The sequence below is a fragment of the Mixophyes fleayi genome, chromosome 5 (assembly GCF_038048845.1).
Source record: "Mixophyes fleayi isolate aMixFle1 chromosome 5, aMixFle1.hap1, whole genome shotgun sequence".
Taxonomy (NCBI): Eukaryota; Metazoa; Chordata; class Amphibia; order Anura; family Limnodynastidae; genus Mixophyes; species Mixophyes fleayi.
Window position 1 is genome coordinate 225210039 of NC_134406.1, and position 14198 is coordinate 225224236.

The window sequence follows — 14198 nt, forward strand, 5'->3', positions numbered from 1 at the left end:
ACATCTCCACTTTTCCAAACCTGCAGTTTAGTGAATCTAGCCCCAGGTCTGAAAAAGTAAAATTTTGTGTAGGATTGTCTGTATTTGAGACCTGGTTGCAGACTGCACACTGGACAGTGAGCGCATGTATAATAAATAATAATGTAGCATGTGCCACATATTTCACAAGCATTTATGAAAATTATGTGACCATAACCTTTGTCCTGGTAGTGTGGCTAATGCACTTTAGCAGTGACATCACACTTCTAGATAAGATATTAGCCGCCACAACATCAAAGGTCATTATTTATAGTAATATAAAGTTACTAAGTTATACAATTAACTGATAATGTGTTTCAAGCACAATTTTATGTTCTTTTCTTACTTGTTTGAAACCTTAGGTCGGCTGCAATGCAGTTCAGAAAAATACAGACTTGTTTCAAGTCACTACTCGGGCACAGTATGTATGAGAGCACTCTGGTTTCATGTCCATATTATATAGAACAGGATTACAGTACAAAGTACTTCTCTAACTAGTGAACACTTCACAAAATGTCCCTGAGAAACCTACGTGAAGCAAAATAATTATTATTATGCCCCCAATACATAGTATGCCACATAGCTGTGCCCCCAATACATAGTATGCCACATAGCTGTGCCCCCAATACATAGAATGCCATGTAGCTGTGCCCCCAATACATAGAATGCCACATAGCTGTGCCCCCAATACATAGAATGCCACATAGCTGTGCCCCCAATACATAGAATGCCATGTAGCTGTGCCCCCACTACATAGTGTGCTTCATACTTAACTTTAGCTGCAGAGCTCAGCGTGCCAGACAAAAGTGGTCCACCTGCCACATCTGGCATGCATGCCGGGGGTTGTCGACCCCTGTCATAAGGTGTAAGTAAAAAAAATATTGCAACAGGTGGCCCCAAAAAGGGGTAACAACATCCCCCTTAATCATAAGCAATTTCCTATTTACAGTTCTATTTCTAGTTATGTGTAATTATGACTGGAAGGTGAGGTCCTCTGTGTAGCAATACTGGTTGCTGCAGTAATGGGGTTTGGGCTGCTGGAGAACCTACATGCACTACCTGAGGGTGCCAAGTTTCTCTGCAGGTCATCTTACATATCTCCCACTGCTTCCATGACCACCCCTTTCTACTATAAACAGCGCAGTCCTAGTCATGTGTGTGCTGACAGGATAGGAGTCTCAATTAAGAGAAAGGAACTAATTTAGTAAATGCAGTCACAAGTTTTTATGTTTAGACATAAAAGAAAACATACAAGTATATATACACTCACTAACACACCAGATCATCAACAATCATCCTAATCAATGAGCATCTACTCACATGTTCGTTATTGTGGACCATATCTAATAGGAGGAACTATTGTGCCACTAACTTCTCACCAGTTGACTAGCCAGATATAGGTTCTTTCTATTAGGTTAGATTTAAATGGAACTTGTTGGCTTCAATAAATGATTTGTTCTTTATTATTTGAAAAGTCCACAATCGAGTGAATAAATAAAATGTCCCTATGACAAGGATCAGCTGTGGTGGGTCTCACAATCAGACAGTTGGGTGTTCTGCCAATGCTCATTAGCGAGTAATACAAAACTTGTCATAGACATTTTGACTTATGCATTTATATTGTTTTCCTCTCATTATTTTTAATTGCAATCGCTGTGCTTGCTAATTATACCCTGTAGTGCACATGAGTTGTAACAAACACATATCAACATAGTTTTAAAGAAATATAAAGACCTGTTTATTGATGCTCTATAATTAAATAGCTCTTTGATTTTAAATAAAGCATCTCTGATTATTCAACGTTCTGAATGGCTTCATATTTCCACGACGCTATGTACAACTTTACTAAGTACTGTTCTCACCTGCTAGCCCATTCACTCCAATAAGTCCAGCAGAACTCGTAATGCTCACAAGATGCCCATGATTGGAGGCCATCATAGCAGGAAGGAAAGCTTTATAGGTCTATGATGAAAGAGACATTTACTTATACAGACATACACTACTCATAAAAGGATCCCACTGCTGTGGAAGATCTATCCATCAGCTAAATGCTGTCTGTAAGCAAGAGAAGAGACTGCACTGATATGCACACATATACGGTAATCAGAATGATATATTATCTTCTGAATAAAGTTCAATTATACAAATAAAGAACACACACACACATTATATATAATATATATATGTATATATATATATATATATATATATATATATATATATATATATATATATATATATGCACACACACACACACACAAGCACATGTACTGCAACCAGTGGCAACCAAATAGACATTAGGTTTAATTAGTCTGATTACACTAGACGGCTTTAAGCTGGCATCCAATTATTTGTTATGGGTTATAGCACATCATTGCTTTCTGTTAACTCCTTAGACGATGATAAAGGAGTTTATTTAACAAAGTGCATAGTTGCCAACATTTTGATATAACCTACAGGAAGACTTTCCTGCTTGGCCAGTGCAACAGTTTGCAACTACAACCCCATCATGACATGCTTGCAGAGTATGGCTATACATATTTAATTATTACACACTATAAGTATTCCTTTTCAGTACATATGAAATAATTTTAGCTGTTTCTATTACTGTAATAAATACAAAATTACATGAATGTATTAGCCATTGTTCAAAGCTTATGTCCTGTGATGTATAAAAGACTCTACGCATGCAATCAATAACTACACACATTCCCATCTAACTTACTGCCTATATAGAAGAAAATAAACCAGGCTTATAGTCAAGGCTGCCTTGGGACACTTATAGGCCTATGGCCAAGATGACATAAGGCCCCCCCCCCCCGTAAATAGTTTGCCAAACCCAAGGGGACACTTTAATCTACAGCCTCAGTAGAGTGCATCAAGTTCTCAAGAAAGCAGCAGTACAAAAAATAAAATTTAAATTACTGTACGCTGTGTGAAGGTTTCTCTCAAACTGGTTCCAACAATAGTTTTATCTTATTTGGGAACTAAATGGAAATATGAGGTTCTTTAAGGCCTGAGCAAACAGATCACATGGGTGTCCCAACTTTTATTTTCAAAAGTAGGGGAACCCCAGAAGACTATCAAAGTCAGAATGGGCTTATGGCTTTTATTTTTACCCTACAAGAAGTTAGAACTCACTTTAAAGGAGGATAATCCCCTTTTTGAAAAAAGTGGTCTCTTGTCTTCCTAGAATACCAGAGAGGTGAAATAGAAGCCCTTGAAGGGCTTCATTACTAGGAAGTTTAACATCTTACAAAAAAAAATAATTAAAGAGTGAATACATGTTATTAAATTAAATATAATCCATGACTCCCTGATTTAAATCTGGGTCCAGGACTCCCGGCTTTAAAGAAAAAAAATAAAAAAAATAATTAATGAGATGGGATTAATTAATCTAAACAGGAAAATGAAAGTATGCAGGTTGTAAATAATTCGCCAAATGTCAATAACAGGACAAACTGGATTACCCAGAAATGTGCCATTGTGTTCACTTGCATAGTCTTCTCCACAAGGGCATCAGGTGAGTCGATGAATTTTTTCCCAGTCACAATGCCGGCGTTGTTAATTAGGATAGTAATATCACCAACCTCCTTTTTCACCTGTGGAGTGAGAGGATATTATAAGACTGAAAAATATATTTTAAAAAAATGCATATTTTGTATTTATAAAAAGCATTTTAGACCACAATATCAAAATGTAGTTTTTACATATTTATGCTAAAGCATAACTTTACGTATGATAGAAGTGTGATAACATTTCTGTTTGAATATTACACTACATTTTACAGAAGTCAGCTAGAGCACGATAGAGTTGCAGGTATCACTCTATTCCCTCACTTTCAATATCTTATATCTTCCAACTGTTTGCAAAACAGTCAAAAGTGACATTACCAACAACTAATGAATAGTATTGTCTACAGCAGGGGTAGGGAACCTGTGGCTCTCCAGGTGTTGTGAAACTACAAGTCCCAGCATGCTTTGCCAGTAGATAACCAGCAGAGAGGTGGCAAGGCATGCTGGGATTTGTAGTTTCACAACACCTGGAGAGCCACAGGTTCCCTACCCCTGGTCTACAGGGTAGATGGCCTGATACAAGCTAATTGGGTGACTGGAGCAATAAATATCACCATGTGAAACTTTGCTGTTGTCCATAGTTCTTGTATTGATTTGACTACAAATCAATTAAACAAAAAAACACAAGTTGACATTTTATTTTGGCGACACTGATTACATTACATTTTTAAAAGCACAGAACACCAAAAAGAAGAAAAACCATACAAAAAAAACAACAACACACAAAAACAGGTAACACTTAAACACACAGTTCATTCCTATATTTACACAAATTGCTCAATTAATTTATAAGCAGCAGATGTTAGAAAGGGAAGGTTTTCTAGGGTATCTGATAGGGGATTTGTGTCTTTCTTAAACACTTTTTTTTTTCTTTACCATAAATAAAAAGAAGAAATATGATCTAAATTTAATAATCTGAAAGCACAATTAATACAAATACATGAATTGGAAGCTGCTTCTCCTTTACTTTGCATCCTTAACCAGCACTAGTCTATAAAAAAGAATAAAAATACAAAAAGGAGAGTTCTAATTGTGCAGTATTTAAAACTCAAATAATCGATATTTATTGCCTTATATCTATTGTAACTTACAATTGTTTTATGTTTGAGAGCCAGCTCTATCTCCAAACACAGGGCACAGTGATTGGGATAACATTTACCCCATTCTATGGCAACATGATTATGGGGGGGGGCTGGGAGCTGCAACACATTATTAATGGTTCTTTAGTGGGGCCTAAGATTAAACTCTATAGCCATTACATCGACAATCTACTGTTGGTGTGGGATGGGACAGAAGAGTCAGAAAATTTTGCCCAAACCTTCAACTCTAATAAATGTAATTTATCTTTTACCTTTAAATTGAATAAAAGGAAGGTAGATGATCTAGATCTGTTATTAGAAATGGATCAGGATAATTAAATAGTATTAATCACTTTTTTCCTTAAAAAAAAAAAAGGTTGATGCAACTAACTTCATTCTATCGTCTATTTGTCATTTACTTTACAAGTGTTAGATGCTTTGTATATGTTCTTTTACCAGTTTGCTTGTTGAACCTTGCATTTCCCCCATTTTTCGGTGTGAACCGCACTGTCAGACTAGTCCATATTACGTCCACTTTCATCTAAATTGTGCATCTATAGATTTTTTTTCTCATACCTTTCCCACCACATCTTGTTCACACTTTTCATTACTTCTATATGATTTAGGTATTTGTCACATTTATCTTTACCTGATTATTAGTTCTAGTTTATTTATACATAGTTTTATCACTTCAATTGTATTTATTTTTTAATGTAAGTGGCACCCACACACAGCTGTACCTTCCATGCTGTTCAACATTAAAAAAAAAAGTATTATTTAAGTATGTGTTGCCAGGAGATGAAGTAAAGAATCATTGGCCAACATATCCCACCCCGATCTCAAAATATAAATACATAAGACAACAAACTTTTGCATTCGCTGTAAATGTTACATGAACAATCAGGTGCATTTTCCCATTTCATGTCGTTTTACGCAGATCTGTCTTTCTAGGAATCTGTGAGTAGTGCAGTCAAACAACATCAAAGAGAGAAAAATGACGAAGCCAACTCTGTGGAGCTTGCCAATGTTCTGTATTTCTCAGCAGTGCTACAACTGGATAGTTCTGCCAGAGATCTAAACTGGGTTCTTGTCTGAAAATTACACATGTAACAAACTGCATTTATATAAGACGCTATTGAAAATTCCAATTGCCCAAGGTCTAAAGCCTACTGGCACTGCATATCCTGTAACTTTTTTTCGTAACCAGATCTATTTTTATTACCGCTATGCTATACTGCACAGCACGGTATGGTCAACAAACATATTTGACAGACAGGGAGGCAGAAGCAAATGATGGGCTCTGGGTTATTTATTCATTATCATTATGCCTTACAGCACTGGGGTCATGAGTTCAATTCCCGACCATGGCCTTATCTGTGAGGAGTTTGTATGTTCTCCCCGTGTTTGCGTGGGTTTCCTCCCACACACCAAAAACATACTAGTAGGTTAATTGGCTGCTAACAAAATTGACCCTAGTCTCTCTCTCTGTGTGTGTGTGTGTGTTAGGGAATTTAGACTGTTAGCCCCAATGGGGCAGGGACTGATGTGAATGAGTTCTCTGTACAGCGCTGCCGAATTAGTGGCGCTATATAAATAAATGGTGATGATGATCAGTTATTTATATAGTGCTTACACATTCCGCAGTGCATTTCAGACAATATTTAATCATTCACCAGTCCGTGCCCTAGTGGATGTATATTCCCTACCGCACAAACACAAAAGGGATAATTTCTCTTAGAAGCCAATTAACCTACCAATATGTCTTTGGAGTGTGGGAGGAAACCAGAGTCACAAACGTGAAGAGGACATACAAACGCCACAACTATAGGGCCTAGTGTGGTATCTAAGCCCATGGTCCCAGTGTTGGGCGATAACAATGCTGCTCTGGTGCTTTATTTTAGAAATAGAACGGCTTGTGAAAGATTGGGAAGTGCACATATACCACTTACCTGGTCTGCCACTTTATACACCTCTTCCCTTTTGCTGCAGTCACATATATATGTGTGTACCCGGATGGCACCATTTTCTTTAGCCAATCTGCTTGTTTCCTTGTTCCCCTGTTCGTTGATGTCCCATAAAATAAGTGTAGCTCCGAGTCGAGCAAACTGTAGTGCCATAAGCCTTCCTATCCCACTGCCAGCTCCGGTAATGAGCACCAATTCACCAGCAACATTCTTCCTTCGAGATGGGATAAACCATAAGATTATGGACTCAAAGATCAAATAGATTGTAAGGAGCAAAACTTTCAGTGTCTCCAGGAAAAAGTTCATGGTTGAGTTTTTCTGTGTGTGGAAAAAACCTGTAAAAGAGTACTTGTTTATTATAATAGAAAATAAAATATTATTTGCAGAAAATGTAAAATATAAACAGGATGGAGTCTAGTTTTATATAGATTACAATTTAGTGTTGACTTTCTTAGAGCCCCACATACTACCAGATAATCAGAAAACATTACTTTCAGTATTAACTCTGAACTTCACGAAGACTAATGACAATGACAACCATGCATATGGTCCCTTTTACAAAATAAAAGTATTGTAGGCTACCAATGACTATTTATTACATTGTTAACATTACTTTCTACTTAAAGATGCAATCCCATGAGAAAAGGAGTGGTTTTTTTGTTTTTGCTTTTTAACATAAATCACTGTGGCATACTATAATTACCATATTCCCTTTTTTTTGGGGACTCTAAGGCCACTGTTTATTTTGAGGCTTCACACTGTGGCTGGTGCCAGCTTAGGTTATCGACAGACCAATATAAATTAGGTAAACAAAGAATGTATTAGACGAAAGAGTTGTTGTAGCTGCCATTAGGCATGGTAGTGGAGCGGAGACGTATAGCATACAGTACCTAGGGAAGAAATATATATTTAACTATGCTGATGCTACCTGGGGGTTAGTGGGAGTGACCACAGTGCTTGGTCTTGCATTGGTCCATCACAGGTGTTATGTTTAGCTTTCCATAGTCCCACCAGTCTCTGGTGATGGCAATACCCAAACACTCAGAGAAAGCCCAAATTAAGGGGACATATAAATGACTTGGCCAAAGCGCGTGCCTAGATGGCATTCCAAGGGGCATAGTTTTATGGCACCTGCTATCTCCTCCAACCGAATTGGGGCATTAAGGGCATCTCCATGAAAAACAGTTGAGGGAAATCTATCTGATAAATATAGTTATTTATGGAATCCTGTCCTTCTACACTGGCAGAGCTATATAATTAGGTGAAAAAAAATCTCGGATTGGCAAGTTTTTCTTTGGCTGGCAACGGCAGAGGGGGCAGCATGAGAAGGGGCAGTGTGACTGGATGCAGAGGGGGCAGCGTGAGTGAGGGCAGAGGAGGCAGCGTGAGTGAGGGCAGCGTAACTGGATGCAGAGGGGGCAGCGTGAGTGAGGGCAGAGGAGGCAGCACGAGAGAGGGCAGCATGACTGGATGCAGAGGGGGCAGAGTGTGAGGAGATGAAGGAGGACACAGTGCGAGTTAGCTGTCAATTATTCTTTGACACAAATATAATTGGAAAAAAAAATATACAAATATTATTTTCCCTTGGATTTATGTGTATTATATTTGCATACAACTAAATAAGTATTTCTGTCCTGACCTAAATACTTACGTTTTTTTGACCCAACTACTTCTAAAACAGGACTGTTCAGTAATTATTTTGGAGGGGTGCCTTGAAAAAATTATGGAGACTCTAAGGGTGTCGCGAACTGCAAAAGTTTGGGAACCACTGGTCTAAATTAGACAACAAAAGCAGATGTTTAGTTACTTTGGCTTTAGTGGAGATTTGCACCTTTAAGTAATGTTAATAAATAACCCTCAGTGATTGCAAGCTGTGGGATTTTTGTGTTTTGCAGTTTGCAATGGAGAGGGAAGGAAATACCCCATCATACTTTGATATATATATATTTTTTTTTTTTACAAAGCTGTACTGAAAAGCTTGTTTTTTGTATTGTCGTTTAATTTCAGCCTATGGAGACATAAATAATAGATCACGCCATTATTTCAGTCACAACCTTTAGCAGGCAGTTAATAAAGATTAGATTTCACGTCTTTAAGAGTGCTTAGGTGCCCAACCGGTTTTGTAACCTAGATAATGAAGTATAATTATGATGTTAGTGTATATATAAAAGTCTTTGGCCAAATCTGTACCTCACACTACAACTTCATGTTAGCTCATTTTTAACATGTATTTATATAGCACTAGCATACTACACATTGTTTTACAACTGGGAACAAACACAGTAAATAAAATACATTTGGATATTATTATACAGACAAAGAGGTAAGAGAGCTAAACTTGCAAGATTGAAATCTATAGGATATGGGTAAGATATGTTAATATATTCGATAAACATGATGGTTGGCTACAAATTTACATAATTATTAGAGAACAAGTCATCATCATTATAGTTTATTTACAAGATTCCACAGAATCCACCATACAACAATAGCATCAGTAAAAACCAATACAAGTAGAGACAATATAGAAAGCAAATAGGTTAGAAGACACAACTAGAACAAAGGAAACCTTACAAAGAGAGTGAGGAGATAGGTGGTAGGTGTGCCAAGCTTGTGAGAGCCAACACTCAAGAGGGGCAAAGAAGCAAATGGAGACGATAATGGTGAGTGGAAGATACGATGAGCAAGAAGAGAGATTCGTGTAGCGTGGATGGGAAGCAAACAAAGACAATAGAGATGGAGAGAATGAAGAAGAAGGGGCAGGTGGAGCATGAGGAGGAGTCGTCTACGATGTCACTAAATAGGAAAGCATGAAAAAAAATTAGGGAAGTATCTGAAGTATGCAGCTTCGGGGCAGAAAGGGGAATCTATCAAATGTTATGTCAATCAGAATTGAGTATAAGATAACTATTAAACATACGCAAAGCAGAACTATACAAACGTTTAGAGTCAATAATAGTCAATAACAGTAGTCATGAACAGCACGCAGCCTTAGGGCCACATGCAGCCCTCTGAGCCTCCAGGTCCTTCCTGCTTCATTATCATATTTGTTTGTCATAGCTTGTAACACTTGTTTAAAATGTCTGCTGATATGTCATTACAGACAGGTGTCTTTCTTTCATTAAATGTATCGTATTAAGTTATTATCGAGATTAAAAAGGGAATGTGCGGCTCCGTTGAAGGTTAAAGGTCTGCAATAACTTTTCAAGACTAATTTTGCAATAGATGAGCGAAGGATAATTCAGTTTTGGCTGGACTATCCTAAGTGAAACTGGTTCCCACAGATTACTTAAAAGGGCCAAGCGTTCAGACTCTCTGGCGGGTCCTCTTATGTCCTGCATGCACCTCTCACTCCTGCACACTGCCTCAGGGAACAAGTAGGTGGACAACATACGGCCTGTCTGAACAAAGACCAGGTCAACGGGAATGAGAAGAGTGTAGTTGGACTCTAGTCTGGGAGCATGCAGGACTGAGGGAAGCAGCAGTGAGTGCTAGCTGCACGTCAGGGCACTCAGCAAAGAGCCTGAGCCCAGGTAAGGAACCTTTGGGGACCAGGTTTACCTTTGGATATTTCACCCAAAACTGAATCTAGGTGTAGCTGTCCTTTAATATTGATGAAGCTGACAAAGAAAAAAGGATGGCTGTCACTGCGATGCACAAACCAGAAATCTGTGTATATGTCAGTGTTGTCTAAGTGTTACTATGAAGAAGGCTATTTAAAAAATAAACTCCTCAAAAGCATATGGAGCCCTCATAAAAGCTGGAGGCCATGAAAACATAAATAGATTGTAATGATATTTATATAACTTGCTACATTTGGTGGCCATCACCAAGCCATCAATAGCATACAGACATTATAAGTCACTCAAGCCTCATACACAACATGTCCAAGATGCAATCCTATTGTCATAAGATCGGGTTGGGGTAGCATCTCCTGGGGTTAGATGGCTGCACTTCACACGTTCCAGCCAGATAAATCACACCAGTTCAGTGTCTTGGTTTAACTGGCCTCAGCTAGACTTATTCACCAGCATCAAAAATAAACAAGACATAAAACACACACACAAAATAACAGCCCTTAATATTGCAGGTGCAACTCTTGATAAGCCAGCAACTTCCTAGCTCCCTAGAAAATCTGAAATGGTTCAAATGAATGGAGCCTGCCCTTCTCTCTCCATTCATAACCCCAGGGACCCTTACCAGCTTTTCCTAATGCAGCAATCTCCCCAGGCTTTTAAAACGTACAAGCCAGAAGTCTGTAAGATACATATCTGCCTTTCCCTGCGTTTATGTCACACCTATGTATAGGAATGCCATCTGACTGATAAAAAAAGCCAATATTAACAATAGGTATTTTTTTCCCCCCACAAAAGATAAGCTCAAACATGGATGAAGAATAAAAATGGTATCCACAGTAGTTCAATCTATTCTGACCTATGAAAATTGACATTTCTCAATATGCGACGCTGCAGAGCACTATGACGCCTTACACATAGGTGACAACAGTAAACATAATTAGGTCCTGTCACATCTTTTAAATCTCAACCAGTTTTATTTTTAAAGGCTCTGAAATCAGCTCTGTTTTTACAAGTTAATAACGAAGGATAAAAAATGAATTCCATACATTTGTATACATTATTAAATCCGCTTTTCACATTAAGTGTCAACATTTTGCTTTGTCTGACCCAGAGGTCATCTTGAATATTCACATGCTTAGAAAATACAGCAAAGAAAAACAAGAATGCAAGTAATAAAAGTATAAATAATGTAGTAATGGCTGATTATTACAAATATAAATTTATTTTTCTCTGCTTTCAATTACTCTTTTTTTTTTCCTAGCACCTCTAATGGTGCAAAAATGTTGTAGCTCTCAGACTTGTGTGTGCAAATTCCCGGATGCTGGCAACACATAATAAACAAGGCCCATTTCCAATTTGGTCACACAAATGTAGGTGACGAAGATGGAAGGAAATGGAGCTATCTGGATACAATTTGTTAATTTCTGATAGGATCATTCCTGAAAAAAAAAAGTTGCTATATAGGGCTACACATGAAGCAGTATTACAAAACTTCATGTGTGGTCGCAGAGCAAATCTTATGAATTGTGACCTGTTTGAGATGTTTGAGAAGTAAAATGCCCCAAGTGATGACTTGCTGTAACAATTACTTGTCACGGGCACTAGGAGTTCTGCCCAGGATTCACCAGTTGATAATGGTTACCAGAGGGGCGAGGTTTACACAGCGGTCCTCTGGGCAGTAGGGTGAATAGTAGGAACGTATATAACAGCAGATGGAGAGAGAATGCCAATGGAGATGAGAGTCAGCGACTTGCAGCTGTACTGGTAGGAGAGTAGAGTGGACGTGAACAGGTGAAGGAAGGTAACGGGAGAGTCAGTGGTCTGCGGATAGCAAGTTGTACCACTGCTGTGAAGGGAAGACTTGTCCAGGTGCATGTAGGTAGCGGGAGAGTTAGTGGTCTGCGTACAGCAAGTTGTACCACTGCTGTGAAGGGAAGACTTGTCCAGGTGCAGGTAGGTAGCGGGAGAGTCAGTGGTCTGCGTATAGCAAGTTGTACCACTGCTGTGAAGGGAAGACTTGTCCAGGTGTAGGTAGGTAGCGGGAGAGTCAGTGGTCTGCGTACAGCAAGTTGTACCACTGCTGTGATGAGGTGAGGACTTGTCCAGGTGCGGATAAGTGGAGGAGTGATAAGAGTCTATAACTGTATAAATACAATTGGAGAGTAGAGGAGCTAGTCCCAAACAGATATGTAGCATCACAGCTAATAGTCTATAGCGGGTATGTATACCGCTGCTGAGTAGAGAGGCTTGTCCAGAGCGGATATGCAGGATAACAACTGAAAGTCAATAACAAGTATGCATATCGCTGCTGAGTAGAGAAGCTTGTTCAAACAGATATGCAGCGTAACGGCTAATAGTCTATAGCGGGCATGGATACCGCTGCTGAGTAGAGAAGCTTGTCCAAAGCGGATATGCAGGATAACGGCTGATAGTCAATAGCAAGTATGCATACCGCTGCTGAGTAGAGAAGCTTGTCCAACGAGGATATGCAGGCACAGCAGGAGAGCTGAGAGACTGTAGCGGGTATGGGAACCGCAGGTGAGCAGAGCAGGTAATCCAGCAGACAGCTAAAGACACGAGCAGGACACAGGAGTCAGTAGCGGGTATGGGAACCGCCGATGAGCAGAGCAGGTAATCCAGCAGGAAACTGAAGATACGAGCAGGACACAGGAGACACCTTCAGAGACTCACAGAGAATGAGACTCAAGATCAGGCAACGATACCATGGCCACAGGTGCCTTAAATAGGGAGAGGTGATTGATTCCACCAATTAGGTTAAAAGCAAAGTCATAAGAGTTCATGGATGCTGCGCATGCGCAGTCTATCAAGATGGCTGACGGCTCAGGACAGGCGCCGGCAGGAAGGATAGAGAACCACGCACCAGCGCAGAGGCACTCACGGTCCGGTGAGTGACATTACTATTGCAATAAACAAACTTTATGACTGCCAACATATTCAATTTAAAAATAAAGACATATTTGGGCATGTCACTGATCCATCTTGGATTTGCTTCCACAGGGCTCTGTGATTAATCTATACAGAACTAGATGAAAATTATGACGGAAGTGAGAAGTTGGAGGGCCAATCAGAAGCGGCCAATATGAAGAATGGGCTTTCCGATTGGTCCTCCCACTAATATCAGTGTCACAGCCATTTTATGCAGCTCTGAGAATAGTGCATAACAAACAGTGCTTAAAAGAAAATGCCAGAGTGAGCACTAAATTAGAAAATTCACCTCAAGTCCCTTTGTCAAATGTTTACAGCTTTACAGCCATGTCATAAGTTAGACAGGTGATAAGCTGAAAATCCACTTGGATGGGGAACGGTTTTACAGAAGTGCAAATAAAACTGTAATTTATTCTGAAGCATGTGGTATAAGTAAGGAGCACACAGTAAAAGACAGCTCGTTACTGAGTGAAACTATGGTGAGAAGACTGATAATATCAGTATACTGTATTCTGGAAAGATATGATGTGTATGAAAATTTTTACTTAAAATATGTCTTGCTTAAAGGAGTTGTACAGATAAAAAAAAACACACAACAACTACACAGCACACAAATCTATTGGTGACTTGTTAAAGTATACATTCTGTACACTAATCAGATAACAGTATGCATTTGCAGTTTTATTATATACTTAAAACCAGCATAATCCAATTTTCTAGTTATCCTAAACCAGGGGTCAGGGAACTTTTTTACCTTTTACCCCAAAATATATTTAGATACGCCGACGTTATCCCCTTGATTTGAAAGGAAGGAAATCATATATTATTAATTATTGGAATTCAAATTTTTTTGAATCTATTCAAAATTTATTTGAAAGCTTCAACTTCAAAACTTCAGTATTTGGAGAAATGATGTTGCTTCATTTTTGATACGAGAGCATCAATATTGGGGCATTTTGATGTCAGAGCAATTTGGATACAGTCTTCAGCGTTCAATCGATTTCTCTGCTTTGTTTTTTTGTTCGTTAGAGTGGAAAA

The 14198-nt window shown here is 38.8% G+C and overlaps 1 protein-coding gene across 5 annotated transcripts in view; it reads right to left on the reverse strand.

The window, feature by feature from the left end:
• SDR16C5 (short chain dehydrogenase/reductase family 16C member 5) overlaps window positions 1-14198 on the reverse strand; it is a 34328-nt gene that overhangs the window by 11334 nt on the left and 8796 nt on the right. For 4 of the 5 annotated variants that reach the window (XM_075213541.1, XM_075213540.1, XM_075213542.1 and 1 more), the window contains exons 2-4: window positions 6622-6971; window positions 3489-3620; window positions 1881-1980 (exon numbers count right to left, since the gene is read on the reverse strand). In XM_075213541.1, coding sequence (XP_075069642.1) covers window positions 1881-1980; window positions 3489-3620; window positions 6622-6942 — 553 coding nt within the window. In that variant the 5' untranslated portion in view covers window positions 6943-6971. Of the gene's footprint in view, window positions 1-1880; window positions 1981-3488; window positions 3621-6621; window positions 6972-11856; window positions 11877-14198 lie in introns of those variants that run through there. The other variant, XM_075213544.1, reaches the window with a different exon arrangement.